General features: G+C 40.6%; 1 protein-coding gene across 1 annotated transcript in view; it reads left to right on the top strand.

Annotated features, from left to right (window-relative positions):
• KIAA1549L (KIAA1549 like) overlaps positions 1-20,214 on the top strand; it is a 130,446-nt gene that overhangs the window by 93,518 nt on the left and 16,714 nt on the right. Inside the window, exons 14-17 of the mRNA XM_059848125.1 lie at positions 4,318-4,496; positions 6,052-6,269; positions 10,806-10,935; positions 16,492-16,839. Coding sequence (XP_059704108.1) covers positions 4,318-4,496; positions 6,052-6,269; positions 10,806-10,935; positions 16,492-16,839 — 875 coding nt within the window. The remainder of the gene's footprint in view (positions 1-4,317; positions 4,497-6,051; positions 6,270-10,805; positions 10,936-16,491; positions 16,840-20,214) is intronic.

Here is a 20,214-nt window from a genome sequence, read left to right as displayed (position 1 = left end):
GCTGAGGGACAAATACTCAGCCTGTGTACAGAGTTTCATTGGAAACCTGCAAATACCACTTTGGAGATCTCAAATGATCTGCTCAGGTGGCTCCTGCTTCAGGATCCCAGGCAAAGCCAGGACTACAACACTTCAGGCACATCACCAAGCATTTAGCAGAGTTTACACCCAAGGAAATACTGTCCAGGAGGAATCATGAGCTGCTTCCATTAGTCTGTAAGCTGTCTGCTTCTGAAAATACAGTATTTGTGCTGTTTGTGAGAGGTTTAGCATTGCAGTGTCTCAGAGCTGGGTGTAATTGTGGAAGGGTGTGTGTGTACACAAGTGTGTTTTCTGTTACACTGCAATATCTTACAGACAGGTATTTCTGTCCAGATAGGTTCAGATGCTAATGTTGGGAAACTTGTATTTTACTTGTAGGCTTATAAACTCCTTCAGAAACAGATTTTTTTTAATTGTTTAAAGCTTCTTTTTGTATCTTTCTGGAGATAGTCATCTATCATCTATCATATATCATCCAATAACTTGGATGATATAGAAAAAAGTCTATTTTTTTTTTTCTTTATATAGAGATTTTCTCTAAAATGAAATTTAGTTCCCCATTATTAAATCATATTCAGGAGTCAGGATTTCTGTATGAAATACTGATACCTGGACTCTTTCCTAAGGAGCTTTTTTAGATAGGTGACACTGCTTGCTCTTTGTCAAACTGTAGATATGTACTGTAGGTATGGTTACAATGTTTGCCTTCCCTTCATCTAAAATAAATCTTCAAAAATACTTCATGAGTGAAGTAAGAAAAGGCAGAGCCTGTCCACCTTCTTGCAGGTGTTTCCCAAGTTTTGGCTTTATGTGTTTTTCTCTATTGATGTCATTCTTTTTCTGAGGCCTTCCAAAATCTTTCTGAGCAGTACAGCACAAATCTTTGTTTCAGGTGTTTGGCTGGAGGGTTACCTGATTCACAGGTAATTTAAATGTCCTTAATTTTATTAATTTTTTTTAAAGTGCAAGTATTTCAGTCCTCTTTTTTCTGCATTCCAGCATATTTTGATGATGGAGAGGGCAGGAAAGACAAGGTAGAGGGAAAGAGAGAGGAGACAAGGAATCTTCCATGGCCTCATTGAAATCTTTGCCTGACCAAAAGCAAAGCATAACTTTTTTTTTTTTTCTCTAAATTATTAACTAGATAAAACCAGACTACTTCACGTGCCTAAGTGTTTTTTAACCGTTCACCGCTGCAGTCCCAGAGCTCCTTTTCCATGGGACCAGCTGGTCACGAGTGGGCAGCACCACCTGCTGGCATTGCTGGCTGGAATAGCTCAGAGCTGCCTGGAAACGGGAGGACAGCATCCCTGGGGCAGACCTCGTGTTCTGATGGCTGCAGAGGTGTGGAGACAGAGCTTCAGGGATGCTGCTGCTCCTCAGGTGTCACCGTGATATTTTCTGAAAAACTCCTTCACCAGGATTTCTTCTCCTGGGAAGATGAGAAGCCTCAGCTTCTCCAAGTTTTGCTGGAATGTGGGCTGGAGATTGTTTATCCAAACATGTGAATTGTTTTTAATTGATGGCCAGTCACAACCAGCTGTGTCAGACTCTGAGGAGTCATGAGCTTTCATTATCATTCTTTTCTAGCCTTCTGATATATAGTGTCTCTTTCTTTAGTATAGTTTTAGTATAGCATTTCTTTTAATATAATATCATTAAAAATATATCAGCCTTCTGATAACATGGACCTGGCACTCGACCTGCATCAATGATTGCTCTGGATAGATCTTCATCATGTGCTGCAGCCACAGAAAGATTAGGAGGAGTAATTCCATCTCAGTGGATCATGTGGTGTGAGATATCTGGCACGAGGTGTTTCAGAGGTGGAAAATTGCTGTTAAGCACTGATTAAGTTGGGGTTTGCCTTTTTCTGCTGCTCAGATTCTGATTCTCTGTGCTCACACAGTGCAGGCAGGAGTGGAACTTCACAATAGCGCTGGAATGCATCTGTTTGGAAACAGAAATTTAAAACATCACTTTTAAACCATGTTGCCAACTATAACAAGCCAGGGTGATTATTGTGAGTGACTATGAAGAATTTGTGGGCAGTTTCCTGAAGTTTCCTGTGCTGGCCAGTTGCTCACCCATGGATGGACTGGCCCAGGGCAGGGATACACAGCAAAGACAAACACTCCAGGACTTCTCCAACGTTTCTCTGGACTTCCTTTGGTTTGTTTTTAAAAGTTTGGAGGTTGTTATGGTTCAGTCATGTCATAAATGATTGCTGTAAATTCTCTTGGGAGGAGATAGGAGCAAAGGATGAATTTCCCAGTGCTTGCTATAGTTCCCTGCCCTGTTATAGCAGTGTGCCAGTGACTGCAGATCACAGGCTCTCTTTATCACCTGCCAGTGAAAAAGGGGCAGGGGGAAAAAAAAAGCTACTTTTACACTAAAAATGAACAAATGCTAAGGAAGGGTGGAATAAAATTCCAGTTTCTAGTCCCATTTGGCTCTCATTTCCGTGCTGGTAGCACTGCAGTAGGTGCAGGAGTTGTGCTCACCTTTGAGAGGGCTAATACTGAGAGTGCTCTGTGGTGTTAGTCCTCCTCATCAGAATTAGCTCTCATCTGTGGTTTCTGATTCTTTTCACCCTTAATTTTCCTTTCCTTTAATGAGTCTTAGGGGAATTATCTTTCATTAAGGAAAACTCTTGGTTTCTGCTCCTGAAACGAGGTCTGAGGGACACCCCATGCATCTGCAGGTAGCTGAGCTCTCTGTGGCTACTGGGTTTCAAAATGCCCCCAGGGAAGAGCATCCATGCTTCACCTTTATACTCACTGTAATGTCTAACATGTGGTCAGTGCCAGGTGAGGATCCCCTCGTTCCCTGCTCCTGCTGCTGTGGTGTCCTGGTGGTCCCTGGCAGTCTGGGTCACTGTCACTGAGCCGGGCTCATGAGCTGTTCATTCCACTGAGCGCACACATCTGGAGTGTTTGAGCAACCCCAGGAGGGACAGAGCACACACATCTGGAGTGTTTGAGCAACCCCAGGAGGGACAGGGGCACTCAAGACCCACTGAAGCCTCGTGGTGTTTGGACACTTCTGTGGAGCTGAAGGGACAGTATTTATTGACACAGTGATTTAACCCATCTATTGCTCAAAAGCTCAAGTGGTGCCAGCTGCAGTCACACTGAGCACAGACAGAGATAATGAGCTTACTCAGTGGGTTCATGTTTTATGTTACTGCTGGCAAATATTTTCTTACCAAAATCATTGGCTGTCTAAACTGCTGAGTTTATACAAGTCCATTGTAATTCGTGCAGTGATTAAATATTAAACTAGAGTTTATTTTCAGAGGAAATAAATTTAGAGCAGACTACTTTGTTCTTTAGCAGAGGATCTCTGCTCCTGTCAGCTAGGAGATGGAGCAAGCATTCTTCCCTCTAATAGCATAATTATTCAAAAATGTTCGCAAGGATCTCTTTGTAGAATTTGTGCTCGTGCTTTAGTGTCATTCTTTCATTTCAAAATGTTGGTAAGATTTTTCAGATTCAACAGCTGACAAAGTGATGCAGGTTTGCAAAGAAAATTTGAAGGAGAAAGGGCCCAATTGCATGTGGGAGATTTATTTATTTATATAGAAATCTAAAACTAAAGGCGCTTTGCCATGCCTTTTAATTTTAAAGACTTACAAAAACCTTTTTCTGGTTCTTAAGAAATTGTAACAGTTTAACTTCACAGAGACCTGATGTACTGCTTGCAAAGCAAAAAATTAACATAAGATTAGATACCATAAGTTTCATAAGCATTTTTAACACACAGCAGAAAATGCTTTTATTTTAATAAATGGCATTTTTAGCATTAATAAGTTTTGAAAAAGAAACCTATTTATTTTAGCAAATTTTGAGTATGCCCTTGTTCTTGCAGCATAAGAGAGAAAAAAAGCTGCACTCTTGAGTTTGATCAGGTGTAGCTACTGATGCCTTGGCACGTGGGCACCTCTGTGTGTGTTTCTATGTGAAACCTAGAAAAACATCTACCTTAACTGTCATTGCCATTTTCATGCCATTTCCTGCGTCATTCTTCTCCTTTTTTCCATCTTATTAGCGTGGATTGGAACCTTCTTTGGGGAAGGGACAGACAGTTCTTCGGATACATAATGTTTCCTGTGCTCTAATGGGATGTTTTTCCCTGGTGTAAAGGTTTCCCAGGCCTGCACCTCGAGTGCACTGAGCACATCATTAATCCAAAGCGTGTGCTAGCTGAATTTGCCCTTGAGCAGGCAGCAGAAATGTCTGTGTCTTTGTGCTGAGTGAGTTTGATGTGCTCTAGTGGCCGTGAGTGATGAAGAGGAAGGAGGGATTCTCTTTGATAATGTGGCCAAATCTACCGTGGACCCCTTTGACACCTCCTCGGGCTCGGTGCAGCTCATCGCCATCAAACCCGCGGCCCTCCCTGCTGTCCATGCGGCTTCAGAGAGGAGCCAGGAGTCTGCCATCATCAATGGGGAGGTAAGGACTGCCTGAGAGGTGTCTCCAGGTGTTTCCTTGGCTACAACCACAAGTGGAAGGATCTTAAGGCTGTTAGAGTTGAGGGCTGCTAGGAACTTCTCACCTTTACGCTACATAAAGTTCCATTAGTACTGTGGGTGCACAGACCTGAGAATTTTAGATCTGCTCTTTCACAATGCACCTGTGAATGCCTGTGACCTTGGAAGAGGTGATTTTCTATATTCCTATCCTCCCAGTGTCCCTCTCTCCTATTTAAAAAAATTAGTAATGCAGGCAGCAGAATAACATCTTTTCCTATGTGAATTATGTAGCTGGGTATGAAAATATGCATAGATCATCTGGGTGCCAGGCTGATCTTTCTGTACTGAGCACTATATCTCAATCAGAGTGAGAAGGGGGACAGTGGGACCATGGCCTTGCTCTGCACTCCAGCCTGTGCACAGAGAGTGCAGTTGTTTTGAAAGAAAAAATGGGATGGCACGAATGTCTGGTCCAGATGCTGGCCAAAAAGCATGCTTTGACTGCAATACTTATACTCATGTTTTGATGTAGATTTTATCAAGACCAGTCCATTTACAAAGGACTGAGGCTTTTATGGAGTTGTTGAACGTGATGGGAACAAGCCACAGAGGTGCCTTCTTTACAAACTCACATTGTAACAGTCATTTAAACAGCTAAAAACAGTTTAAAAGCAGCAGGGAGGGCTGCTGCCAGGGACACTGTAAAAGACAGAGGTCCCATGTGGCCTGGATTATTGCAGCCTGTTGTGCTCCATTTCATACTTGCATTTTAAGTCCTGATGTGCCATGTAGCTTCCAAACTTGGAGAAAGGCTTATTTAGCTGAAAGCTTATTAGCTTTCAGCATCTCTTTTCTGTAAGGCAGCAGGATGACACTGCTGGTGCTGTGTGCACCCTTACACACACACTTCCTGTAGCTTGAGGAGACTGGAATTTGACTCTGGAAGCTCAAGTAAATCCCTGATTTCCAAGTAACTTGAAGTTTGAAGCAGGAGGGAAGTTTTTTCGATGCTTAAGAGAAACCATGGGACTAAGCTGTACCAGGATGGACCAAACACCCCTTTTTAAAAGGTTCCTCTCTGACAGGAGCCCGTAAGAAAGTGTATAAACAAAATAAACATTTGATGGCATTTCACTGGAGTTCTTCCCCAGCCATCAGTGGTGACTTATTTCAGGTTTTGTGTAGTCAGGGGGGATGTCTCTGTACCCCAGCAGAGTTTTCACGGGTGAGCTGTGCCCCGAAGCACGCGCACTGCTGGGTCATGGCAGTTGGCTGACACCACTCGTGTTTTTCCTCAGTGGGTGTCTCTGAGTCACTGTTGTAATGGTACACAGTTTTTTTAGGCTAAAATTATTTAACCATCTGCCAAGCCATAAAAATGCAGCGACTCTGTTCACTTGCAGTTCCTCACTGCTTGCAGATGGCACGGTGTGCTACAGAGGGATGACACACGCGGCGCATCAAACACGCGCTGACGAGATCCTTTGGAGGTAGCCAGCCCACCAGCAGCCCTGAAACATCTTCTTGCCTTTTAGGTGAACAAGGCTTTGAAGCAGAAGTCTGATATAGAGCACTACCGCAACAAGCTGCGCCTGAAAGCCAAGAGGAAAGGGTACTATGATTTCCCACAGGTTGATAATAGCAAGGCACTGACAGACAGAAAAAGGATGTATGAGAAAAACCAGAAAGAACTTGACCACATTTTGGATCCAGATGCAGATGTCTCATCTCCATTTGCTGAGCCTAAGAACAGGTGAGACTTTTTATTTGCAGTTCTTCATCTGGGAGGAGAGTTGATGTCCTGGGAATCAGAGGGGCCATTTTAATGAGTCAGGTGTTTGTTGTATGGTCCCTGGTCCCTTCTGCTTTATGAAGAAAATTCCTACAGCCCATGGAAAACATGTTCTCTGGTAAAACTACAGTGTGGATAAAAACAAACAAATGGAAAGAAAAAAAATGAGGGAAAGGACTGTTGCAAGTTCTTGTGAGCCATTCTCAAAGGTAAACAGAAAAAGTGGTGGTAATGTTATTGGTGATACTCAGAGCAGACTTTAGGCAGGAAGTTAGCATCTGAATTGGTTCTTTTTCAAAATACAGTGGTGTTACTATTTTGTCACTATTTTAATCTGAATAGAACTATTGCAGAGGGCATGAGATAGCAGAACAAGTGCATTGTAAGTCCTGCAGCGATGCTATCTGTAAGATGTTGTGTGTGCCTGCTATTGGTGATCTTCCTGTGCCTTTAACAGAGAAATTTATAATTTGCTCATCTGTCACGTGAAGCTGGCATATTGTATAACATTGCCAATGTTTGATTAACACTTCACTGTCTCCTGAGGATGGCATAGCAGTAGCATTCAAAACCCCATTTTAGAAATGAGGGGAGGGTGCAGGTGCTGATTGTGCCTGAGCCGCTGCCGTGGGTGGGTGCTCTGTTGCTGGTGCTCTCTGAAACACAAACTGGCACATTGGAAAGAGGAGATCACACCAGTCCTACCCCAGGAACAGCACAGTGTGCAGACTCCTCTTTCTTGGAAGTTCTGGAGGCGTGAAGGAGGGTAAGAGAGTGTTTGCCATTACACCTTGCACAGAAGGGCTCTGGTTCTTACTGTAATCAGGGACTAAGATCAGTTGATCCATGAGAGAAAAAGAGAAACTGAGACACCTTTCCCCTGGAAATGGCTCTCACGCCTGGAGGTGCAATCTTGCATCCCATCTCCATGGAAGTTCAGACCAGAATTTTCCTGTGAGCATGAATGGACTGCAATCAGAGCATTGCTGGTGACACAGGCACTGCACACAGTTCAACTGCAGCAATTACCCTCAGGGCACAGGCATGGAAAAGACTGTATATGGGAATTACAAAAGCACTGTTGGCTCAGACTATGGGCAAAAGCTGAGATCAGATGTGTTTCTGTAGGTCTAGAGTTCAGTGGCTGAGGGATACTGCCCTGGAAGAGCTGTTTGCCAGGGCTGCAGAGGTCACGGAGGAGAAAAGACTGACTCAGCTGTCTGTTATGTTGAATGTTCTGGGGCACCATTTCCTTGTGCAGTTTTCCAATTTATTGTGCACTGAGAGAGTAAGAAATGGAGCCTCCTTACATGGGAACCCTGCTCTGCACACTCTGTCCAGGAGGTACAGACAGAGCACTGGGAACCTGTGTTGAGGAATGCATTTAGTCCAGGGAGCCGGAAAGTTCCCTCAGCACATTGGTGTGGCTGTGACTGATTGAGGCATTAATTTGGATGCTCATTATGTGTCACATGGCTCACAGGAAGTGTTTAAAACTTTAAACTGAAGCATTAACAGAGCCACATGCTTTTTGTTAAATACTCTGATGTTTGCTCACGTGCCAGTGTGTGGGAAGATCCCATACATTTTTTCCTGTGTGTTGTGTAAATTTGCTACAGTCTGTTTCAGCCAGTGATCCCTGGAATGACAGAAACTGCTGGGAGGCAGGTAAACTCCTGTGGAGGAATGATTCCAATGATTCCAGCTACACCATGAAAGGCTGGCTGCTGGACTTGTTAAATATATTACCTGTGTCCCCATAGGAGGAGAGAGAATCGCTTCTGATGCATTTTTTGTGAAGACACAGAACACTTAATGAACTTTACAGATGCTGCAGATGTTTACAAACAAACCAGTTCTGAATTCTGTGCTTAAATTTCCACACTAAAACCTGGAACAGAATTTGATATGCTGCAACACACATAAAAATTACTGTCCTTAGTTTTCTAACAAAAATAAGATGGCTAAAATGTTGCACTGCTGGGGGAAAACATTGCAAAATACTACAAGGTAGTGTGGGGTTTGGTTATTGATAAATGAATCCAAACAATTGCATTTCTGTCATGAGATAAAATTGCTTTAAAAGCAATCTGGGTAAGCATATAATTGAAGAAAATTATTTATATCCTTTTCTGTTTTGAATAGTTACAGCAATTCAAACTTGAAAAAATTGCAATTTTTGAAAAGATATCACTAAAAACTAAGTCAAAGATTTCAAAGTTTCTAGGGAAAAGGTCTATTCTACTCTTTTCTGTTTTATATATATTCCTCTAACTTAAGTCACATTGTTACAGCACTTCCAAAACATATCAGAAAATAGTTATGCAGTTGATTACTTAAGGTTGCCTTTATATTTTGAATTAATTTTAAATTGTATTTAAAAGTGATTTACAAGGCATTGCTGCTACATGATTGGATTTTTTTCCAGAACAGAGCTTTGTGCTGTAGTGCCTTCTTTCAGTCATCAGTACCATCATCCTCATGTTTTAAAACATTCCAGCTGTGTTCCCAGAAGGCACTTCCTAACCCATTTGAATGCCAGTTGTTCCTGTTCATACCTCCTTTCTCATTAGTAAAACTCTCTTAAATGAGGTAATTGGCAATCTCAAGGTAATTTTTAAGAGCCTACTGATAAAATGCACTATTCTTGGATTTTTTTTTAATAGTTTGCAATCAGGTCAAGAATATGCACATTTTACAGAGCTGTATATTTGAATCCCTTAGAGAGTATATCACAATTGCCTCAACTAAGAATTTATGAACCTATTGTAAAACATAGGAAATTTTGGAGACCTTTGATGTAAGAAGATGGAGATTGTCAGATCTGATTACCCTGTGCATAATCCTGTTTTCTGTTAATATCAACAGTATAGTCAGAGGAAGAATTTACTCAATATTGTTTTTGTAGGGGAAACTTATTCCAAAAGCTCTGCTTGCCTTCTGCTTTGGCAGTGCATTTGGGACTTTGAAACATGAGCATGGTGATTTGTGATCCAAGGTCACACAGAAGTTTTGGAAAGTTGTCTTACAACTAAGTACATGCCTGAGTAATTTATTTAATCAGAAGTGTGAAATTGGGTTTTTTTGTCCTACCTTTTATCCTGTCTGTCATGTAAATGTCCTACTTTCCGGATTTCTGCAAACCAGTTTCTGCTGCTCTAATCTGTCAAGGCAAAAAGTGCTGTTAACAAGATCTGGAATAACTGAAGAATTATTTATCAGTGAATTAATTTGGACTGTCTTGTCTGTTCATTTCATTGATGGTTCTTGAGATGTTAAACCATGGAGTGATTTAAAAGTGTGACTTCAGACATATTAGTGCAACTTGTCTTACTTCACTATGAGCATTGACAGGTCCTCTGTGTGAAATAAGCAGCACAGAGACATATTAGATGACCTGATCTAATTTTAATATTCTGAATGGAGTAATTGCACAAGGCAGAAAAATAGCATGGCTAGGCAAAGATAACTTTGTATCAGGCTCTAGCAGTGTAATTACTGCGTTAATAAATGAAGCTGGCATGACATTATTTCATCTGTTACTGATCTACTACAGGAGCAGTGCACCTCTGGAGTGTGCAACAAAATGAGCAATGGCCAGACACAGCATGAGAACAACTCACAAACTCTGCTGATGTAGAAGTAGTCTTCTTAAAAGATGCAGCTTGATGAAGCATAATGTTTCTGTACCACCATTTGGCAAACCCTCCTGCAGATATGTACAGATATGCTCTGTATTTCACAGAGGGATGCTGCATTTGTTTTTGTATAACCAGCAACAAGGGCAGAAATGGTTTTGCTGGAGACATTACCAGGTATTTTGGATATTCAGTTTTATTCTGCCTTTCTATTGCATTTGCTTCCCCTTGGTTTGGAACACCCAGTAGTGGAAGCTCAGTGCCCAGGGATGAGCAGCACTTTGTCCCAGTGAAGCAGCTGAATGCCTGGAAGGACAGCTCTCTGAGAAAGCTGTGGCCAGTTACCAAACTGGCTATTTAAAACCAGCATCTTGCAACAGTTTCCTCCCACTGCTGTGTCTCTTCCCGTTCCCTGTGCTGGGGGTTTGTTTCAGTGGAGTGTTTTCCTGCTTCTCTCTCAGCACTCAGGATCAGCAACCAAAATCTCTGCTCCCCATCTGTGTGTGTGGGAGAGCCTGTTATTTTTTAATATGTTTTTTTAAATGAGTTTGAATCATATCAGCTGAAGTTAAAAGGGTCCTGATATCTTCTTGGGACATATTTCATCTGACAAGCTCCCACATACAATGTCCATGTCTTTTATGTAACTTTTATTTTCCTTAAACTGTAAAAAGCAATTAATCATCTCTTAATAAGGTTACTGATTTCTAGCACTTCATGCATGTAGAAAGAATATCCTGTAACAAAGTGGCATTTTTATGAACGTAATAATTTTAGAATAAAGGTGAGTATTGACAATTACTGTCTGTTATTATTTTTTCTTTTTCCTTTTACCATTTTCTTGTTTCATGTATTGTAGGCAGCCCCTGAAGAACTCGGTGTACAGAAGCAGGCAGTCTCTGAACAGTCCCAGCCCAGGGGAAACCGAGATGGATCTGCTGGTGACTCGAGAAAGGCCGAGGCGCGGCATCCGGAACAGTGGATATGATGTAAGTTTATTTGGTATAGGCAGAGAAATCTGCTCAGCAAAGCCTTGACTTGCTCCAGGCAACTGATAAGCCACATGACAGATTGCCATGAGATATTTAGTGTTACAGGAGTTTATGTGCACTCGGCATCCTGAAAAGAAGCTCAGACTCTCTTGTGTACTTTATCACTCTACATCATTTTACAGTCTGAAATGCAAACAAAGTGTTTGCACAAACCCCATTATGTGCCAAAGTGTTAAATCTTGAATTTAGATAGTTCTTCTAAGTGTGTGGCTACCTGACAGTGAGCTTTCTTCATTGCAATTAAAATCCTTTGTTTGTTCTGAAGAACAGCCTGGAGCTGCTCTCCTGATTCAGAAGAATGAAGAGCCATGTTCTGGGATTTTCACCTAAGTCCCAATGGCAGTGTTCTGTGGAAATCCCCTAGGGACAGGGATTGTCCTCTTGCTCTCATCAGAACTGGGAGAGTTTTGTGTAGGTAAATGTCAGACCCAGCCAGAGGTGATGCTGCTTTATGGTCCAAGGAGCTCATGCAGCCAGTACAAGGCAGAGGAGTTGTCTTGTGCAGTGTGAACAAACACTGGGTGCGAGTTGACGCTGTGTGAACCCAGAAGGAGGATTAAAAATATCCCCCACACTGGGGAAATGTTGAGTTTTTCAATCCTTTGTCACGTGTCCAAACTACTGTTGCTCAGCCAGCCCTAAAGAGGGTCTAAACCATTCTGGAAAGCAAGGAAGTTCACCTGTGGTTGCTGATCCTTTAAACATTGTAGGTGAAAAACATTTTTTGTGGGGGGATGTTTCATTGTCAACCTTCTCTCTGCCAGGAATGTGATTTTAGCAAGAAGAAAGAAGGCACCAAAGTTGGGGGAATGTGTTCAGGAAAGTTTAAACCTTTTACAAAATTCTTCAGGGCAGGTTGTAGTTGTCAGATTTCTGAAATGATTCCCTGCATTTGGACACTTCCCATCAGACTGCAGGAGTCATGTGGAGCTGCGTGAGTGGGCTGACTGGTACACTGCTTTCTGAGGAATTAGGATGCCAATACTATGCTAATAAAAGCTAGTTTTTCACAGAGGATATTTCCCTGGAAATCAGTGTTGAAAACATTCTGGGAGCAGGCATGGCAGCAGATTTTAAAAATATATTTCAATATATTGTGTATGCTATATATAAACTGTATTTTAAAGAAAATTTATTAAAAACATTGGAAGTAGATTAATGAGCTTATGCAGATTCTGAAGTGTCCTCTGAGTAATTGTAAGCTGTGAGATGTGTGCATGTCACAGAAAAAATTGCTTTTGCCATGCCTTTGGTGCTGCAGTTGGAGGACCTGTCCCTGGCACAGTGCTTCACTGATAAGTTACATAAAATCCCTCTGCCCGATGCACTGCAGATTCACTGCAGTGCACCTCTTCCAGCTCTGAATGCATTTCCCATCTGAAAGCACAGAAATGCTGCTGGGAAATGGGACAGGATATTGAAATTTAGCTGCCAAGCCTGAGCCTGCAGCGTGGGCTGGTCCCCCTCTCCTGTTTGAGGCTCCTCGGAGCTGTGTCTGACAGGCTTCGTCTCCCAGGATACCCTCTGATGGCTGCATCCGTGGAATTCATGGATCTCACCAGCTAAACACCTCTGGAAATCTGACCTCTGAACATGGGTGAGAAAGGGCTGCTCTGGTGCTGACTCGTGTGCCCTTTCTGTTTCATACAGCAACACCTGGTACCCATTTTTGACATCCAATTTGTCATATTAAATGTTCCAGCCTTCTCAGACTGCTGCTAAACTCTTCCTCCCAGCATGTTATTTAGCAGCAGGTCCTGCCAAAGAATAGTGAAATCTTCATTTTATAAGCAGTGTCAAATAATTCAATTTATGAATCAAATAGTTCATATTGCCTAAAAAAGTCAGGGGACTTTTTTTACAGCATAAAATTGTGCGGGGAATTTGAGCTGTTACCAGTAAATCCAGGTTGTGTTTTCAGGTTTTTCTTCCTAACAACAATAATGATTTATTTTTAAAGAAAAGAGATTGAGATCTCCCAGATTCTTTAAGAAAACTCCTTAAGAATTCCTCATTCATGTGCACATCCACAAGGTTTCCTTTCAATTACAAATTCCTAAATTATTTTCTAAAATACTTCATTCATACTTTTTTAAAAATACTTCATTCTCTATAATTAATTTTTGTGGTATTTCTCTGAATTGTGGTTCTGTTTCTCAGAGCTAAAAGCTGGTAAAGATATGAGGGTAAAGATACAATATTTTACATTTGTCCATATAGAATATGTAGCTTTTAAGATTATTTTAGAGTATACGTTCTATTGTTTGATGTTCTCAGTATATTATTTGCCTTCATAGTGTCTTTTGTAAATGAATTATTATTGAACAATACCTAGCTTTCCGTTTCAAAGAATCCCAACAGGTTTTACTATCATCATCTTCAACTAGGAATTAGATTCAGAAGACTTTATTGACATGTTTATTATTTTCAGCAAGTTAATGAGCAACTCTGTGTAGAGTAAATGCCATAACAAAAGATTCTAGAACCTCTAGACTGCTCTAATAAGATTTATTCCAGAGCAGAAAATAATTAGGCTGTTTTAGCTATCCAAGGAAGAAAATGACCTTATTATACATGTCTAAGAGATCAGTATACAAAAGAATTCATGGGCATAATTTAGTTGATATTGCTAAATTAATGCAATGCACCCCAAAGATTATTGATTAATGTTCACATAAAGAATTTTACTGATAATGTTGCAGCAGCAGAATTATTCAAGAGGTATGGAAAGTCTGTCTCTCACTGCAGGGTTTTGTTTGCTTTCTTCATGTACCTCTAGTCCCTTCTATTATACAGTAACTATGTATGACTTTATGTAATGGTGGCCTCTGTTTAGGATGGCTACATGTTTCAGTTGAAAGGATAACAAACATAATAACAAATAACACTCAGAAAGTGATAGGATGAAACTAAATAGATTTTAAAATATGAGGAAAATAAATTATTATTATTTTTCTCCAAAATCTACATGTCAGCTTTTATATTGATAATTCAAAGCTGCCATAATGTTGGTTGCTAATATGAATCTTGTATTCATGTGATATATTTTAAACATTCTGTGGGGGTCTAATGGCTTCACCAGTGAGTTGTAGTAGAAAACCTGATTTATTTCAGCATTGGGTACTAATAGGTCTATGTGGGATTCCACTCACATTTTTGCAGGCATGAGCAAATAGAAGAACCATGGTTGTTAATCATCCAGGCAGCATATTATGATTTCAGAGGCTCTTTGGCTGCACTTACACAAACTACCATTACATTTTATAGTCAGCTTTCTAAAACTTGTCTGATTTTTATTTATTGTAGCAACACAAACACCAATGGAATCAAAATGAAGGAATGAAATTAAGGAACAGTTCTTAGTTGAAGACTTCCTACAAAGTTTTTTCATTTAAGATAATTTGGTGCAGTTGCATTCCCCTTCTCCCAGTCTGATGTGTGTACAACTTGGGAAGCCTGAATTTGAGTTTGTGATTTTGAATTTAGATAATATACTGTGTAACCATGACTATGTAAATTATGGTTAAATTCTAATGTGCAAATGTTTAATTTTTATCTTAATTTTTCTTTCTTTTTTACTGCCATACTTTCTTTTGATACAAAATATAGCTATGCTTAAAACAGAGAAAGCAAATTAGTATTTTACTTAGATTATTACCAGTTTTCACTACCAATGTAACCCTTTTATGAGTGGCCGATAACAGAAAAAAACCACCAGTTTGGTATTTCCCTCTGATAAGGAATAAATATATTTTATGATTGTCCTACAGCTTACAAAAGCTTGGGGGCACAGTCACTTATCTGTTCAGGTGTAGAAAAACACCATTACAGAGGAAAAAAATATGCCACACTAGGAGCTACAGAACACTAAAATTATCAGGATAGTGCTGGAATTTTCAACAAGAACATCCTGTTGTATTCTTTTATTTAGGGCTATTTTAAACACTAGCACAGTTTTTAAGCACATGCTATATATAGAAGGAGGCACAGATCCTACTGCTCATCCCAGTTATCCTTCACAGTCAATGCATTTTACAGGTATTTAAATAATTATTAGGAATCAGTTGCTGGTTAAAAACATATGTTTTTAAAACTCTGGGCTGTAAAATTGATCTTACAAAATACAGATGAACTGTGGTATTCCACTTTCAACTCCTTGAAATGTGGTGGTTGTTTTCTGTCATGGAATTACAGCCAAAAAAAAGCAGGGAGGTGATTTCTGTTTGTACTTATCTGTACAGAAGGAATCACCCTAGGAGTAGCCCTTTAAGCTAAGCTGCCCAAGCACTGTCTGCTGGTTGGAGAATGTGCTTCATTCCCTGTTCCCGGGTTAATTTTGCATAAATACCTGTGACTCATGTTTGAGGGCTGGGTAAGACCCCTGAGCTGGGCCACACTGTTCTCTGCAAGGGGCAGGGCTGAATTTGTGGTGTCATTGTGGAAGTTTAGAAAAACTCCTAAACTTTAGTTCTTCAGAAATCTTAATGTGAGAGCCTGAACAAAGGAATTTCAGTCTCTCTAGCTGTAATAATCTGTCCCTTGTAAGGGGTCCTTCACAGTGATGGCACTATTTAGGGAACTGTACTCTTCCTGGCACAGTTGCACTGCCATTGATACCACAACTAAGACAAGAATTCAAACATTAATTCTAATTGGTTGTAAGTGAGCCATTGACATTTGAATCTGCTACAGAGGGTCCCTGCTACTTTCCCCAGCAAAAAATGTAGAATATAAAAGGCTGTTATACTCCCCTGCATCGTATGATTTCTTTCCAATATTTGTCATGTGTCTATGTTATTATTGTTAATAATAATATTGCTATATTATTATTGGGCTATAAATGATTCATTGCTCAGATAAACAGCAGTATCAGAGGCCATGAGATTTATGAGAGCAAGCAGTTGACCATAACACAAAGCAGTCACAGGTTCTTTGTTACAAAACAATATATAACTTTTTAATCCAATGGACAGTTGCCATAGGGTTTATTTTGCTTTTCTACCGTATCACCTTTACTTCTACTGCAATGCAGATACTTTTATCCAATGGGTTACTATTACACATACACATATATGCTTCTATTATAATATCTAATCTCTTACCTTACTCTGTACAATTACACCCCTCCATTATAAACACTTCACCATCTCATTAATACAATTTTTTTCTTACTTAAGGCATATTCTTACTGACAACTATAGAAACATACAATTATGATTTTTCTGCTTAATGTCTGTTTATTTTATTTTTACATCAATCCAAGCTTTTCCCAAGGCTGTGCATCAAACCCTCCCGTGTCTGTGGAAGTTTCTATTTTTCCATTTTCTACGTGTCTGCAGTGTCACAATTCCCAATTGTGTGTGTTACGTCTGTGTGTGTTACATCTGTGTGTGGTACATTTGCGAATGTTGAAGCGGCACAAATGCTATCTTGTAAATGCTATCAACTGCTGTCTTGTAAAGCCTTGCCATCCACTTTTATTCCCCACACCAGACCGAACCTGAAATTATAGAAGAAACAAACATTGACCGCATCAACGAGCCGCGGAATTACGGCAGGGCCCGGCAGGCCAAGGGCCACTCGGAGACGTCGACGCTGAGCTCGCAGCCGTCCATCGACGAGGTGCGGCAGCAGATGCACATGCTGCTGGAGGAGGCCTTCAGCCTGGCCTCTGCTGGCCACGGGGGCCAGCCCCGGCAGGACGCCTACGGCTCGGCCCCACACCTGCCCTACTCCGAGGTGGTGACCAGTGCCCCCGGCACCATGAGCCGGCCGCGGGCGGGCGTGCAGTGGGTGCCCACCTACAGGCCAGAAATGTACCAGTACAGCTTGCCAAGGCCCGTAAGTGGAGCTTCTTTTCACCACACTCTAATGTCAGAAGGGTGCTTCTGTTCTGAGCCACGTTTGTTTTTTTAAAGTAGTCCCATTTAGGTGCTTAAAACCAGAAAATACATCTGTATAGGGTGATGTGTGTATATATACATCTACATATGTGCTTGCCTAGACACCAACCTAGACTGCAGTTGGGAGGATGAGTGAGCCACACACGTACACCATGAAAGACTTGGTATCTATTTTAGCAGCAAGGTTGTCTTGTCTAAATTATACTAAGATTTAAAAGACTAGGCCGCAGAATAGGCTGAAGATTTAAAACAGGCTGTTCAACAGATCCCAAACTGTTGGACCCCTGGCTGCTGAGAATTTTAGACTTTCTGTGCTGATAGGCTCTGATCCCCAAGAGAACACCATGTTTGACCTGAAGCCATAGAGAAAGCTTCCAAAATTAAATGATAGAGCTAAGATTATAAGTGTATCATTTGAAAAGAAGTGTGTAATATCACATAGTAGAAAACTTGGAGTTTTAGAATGTAGTAATATATTTAAAACAAGATAGATGTTTTAAGGCTAGTCCTTAAGACTAGGTAGACCTTTAGAAGCAAGTCCTTCTTTTTCACCTTCTTGTTCATGGGCTTAAGTAGTATTATGTAATTAGATTAAAAAGTCCACATTATGAACCACAGGTACTTAGTTATTAAGTTAAAAGTAAAAATATTTTAGGTATAATTTCTTAATTAACCAATTTATCCTTAAAAAGCCCCATAGAGAGAGAGAAATACGACTCCATTTTTAGTTTGTTAGAGTGAAGCTCTGTAAAACCCACACCAAACTTGTTTGCACATCTCTTTCTGCTCAGGTAATGGATATTAGAAAGCAATGTGTTTTTATGGATTAACTATGGTGACATCTGGGTAGGGAACACCAACTCTTCTGCATCACTAGAGGGGTTCACCACTGAAGAGCAGCATGAAATGTGGGCTGTTTTTGGCAATCTTGCACTTACAGCTATTGGCTTGGGTCTCTAGAGAAGAAATCTAGAGAAGATTTAATTCCACAGGTCTCTTAGTTGACCTTATAACTGACTTTATCCTTCATTTTTTAGCCTCAAGCAGCAGCTAACTCATCCTCACCTTGCAGAAGTATTACATGAATTAGGAACTTAAACCCGAGGGTGGAAATTGTTAATGGAATTTTGTAGGGGTCTAGACAGCAGTGACACTAGCATTGTGCACACCCTCATGTGAGAAACTGCCCCTGAATTCCCACATAAGGTAATGTGAAACTCAACAATATATTTTCTTTTATGTCAGATACAAATCTAAACCAAAGGTGATTGCTTTCAGATAAGAAATAGCCCATCTAACAATACCAGTGTGATAAATTGTTCATTTTAAGGCTTTTTTGGTCAGAATTATTTTTTCAAGAATATATTTCAAATTGAGTCCCTAACTCTGGCTAGAATAAGAGGATAATGCAGAAAAATGTCCTCAGTTCAAAATCACCATTACCATGACTTCCTTGACAATAAAAAATACATTAAAGGATGCTGCTTCTGAACTATTCTGAACACAGCTGAAAGCCAGTGGCACTGCCTGCAAAGGTTCAGGTTGGTGCTATTTAAATCATGCTAAGGTTATTTCTGGCACTTTGAAATTGGTCTGATGAAATTCGTATGGCATATAATCATTTTTTATGGTTAGAATTCGATTAAAAGCTTAAGAGACAGCTAATGGGGAGTCAAATTATCTAGACACTTCAAAGAATCCTTCTAAAATGAAATTAAAAATATTATATGGTGAGAGGTTTTTAAAAAATAGAATAGCCACTCTTCTCATGGTGAATGATTCACTGTTGTCTTTCTAAGACTGATTACTCTCCTAAATCATCTGCATGTTTGGAACCTTTTGCTTATCTTTCTGGCATTCTGAAGACAGAGTCAAACAGTTAAATTCCCTGAAGATAGTTGATTGCCACAGATGAGGATAGGCACAGACTGCTGGGCTTTGGATTAGGGCTGATAATTCATAGTTTTCTGCATATCAGTTTCATGAGTATGCCCTGTGCTTCAACCACCCCATTACCTGATTTGTTCTCATGGGAATGGAGGGTTGGAAATGAAAATATCCCCAGCTTTGGGGATGAGAGGTACCTGTGCACTGGGATGTTTGTTACCTCTATAAAGCAAGTCATTTTTTCCCTTTCTTAAAATTCAGTTCTGAGTGGCAGTTAGAAGTCATCATCAACAATGCTGTTACAATTCAAAACACTGATCATTTTGAAAATGAAATTTTCATCTTTGAAAATTCAAGGGCATTTTGTCTGCTTAGATGGAGCAAGTGCAGAGGGTCTAGAGCCACTCTTTAGTTTTGTGTTGCTTCTGGTGTCCTCCAAATTGTGATCTTTAGTTTTTTGTTGTCTACTTCTTGGCTAGTCCCACCACCAACATTTGTGTATCTCTCCAGAGTGTGCACACTTTTTTTTTTTCCCTTTTCCATTTTCTTCTCCCTTTTGAGGCCTTCTGTGCATTTTTTTATTTGTTTGGTTGGGTTTTTCTGTACATGCTGCCATTAATACTGAAATTATCTGTAGCTCTTGTGAGGGAATGCCTGTTTGCCAACCTGCCTGTTGGGTGACCTGTGAAAAGAGGATTCCTCCACACAGGGCTCATGCCTTCTCCTGGCAGAGGAGAGCCAGTGAAATGCAAACTCTCCCTGTTGTTCTGGAGCTTCCAAAACATGATGAGTAACACTTGGCTGAGTCCTTGGCACCCAGCTGGTGTGCTGTGACTGGAGGATGGAGTTAAAGGGTTGAACGTGTGACACCAGCCCAATTGCCAGCTCCGTGCCTTGCTTGATCTTGTTTCAATAATTTGCTTTGGAAATTTGCTCATCTGAGTCAAGTGAGAGCTGAGACCAGAGAAGAAATCCCTCTCCATCCCAAGGCCGGACCAGTTTCCATCTCTCCTCTTTAGTGCTCTGGAAAGTGGAGTGAGAGGCACAGACCTCTAGGTCCCAAGGTGAGACCCAGCACCACAAACAGGCACTGATGACCAGCACTTTTACAGCCTGAGAGACTGGTAAAGCATCCCTCAGAGCTCCCACTCCCACTCTCCCTTCTTTTAACAGGGGTAAAGTGGGAGTGTTTTACCAAAATTCAGCCAATTTCAATAACAGCTGCTTAGTATGAAACGGGACAGCTATAAAGGCAAAGCCAAATCAATAAATTTGCATTATTCCTGGATTGCAATTTAAGAAACAAATAAGTTAAATCATTCCATGAGTTAACAAGGACACTGGCCTTTTAATTCCTATGGTGAGATGTAAGGAGATGGATATTTCTGTAGTGAGAAGGCAACATAGGTACTTTCACCCAGGACCA

The sequence above is a fragment of the Haemorhous mexicanus genome, chromosome 6, assembly GCF_027477595.1.
Source record: "Haemorhous mexicanus isolate bHaeMex1 chromosome 6, bHaeMex1.pri, whole genome shotgun sequence".
Classification (NCBI taxonomy): domain Eukaryota; kingdom Metazoa; phylum Chordata; class Aves; order Passeriformes; family Fringillidae; genus Haemorhous; species Haemorhous mexicanus.
The sequence above is the reverse complement of the archived record's forward strand: the minus strand, read 5'-3'. Positions and strand labels throughout refer to the sequence as shown.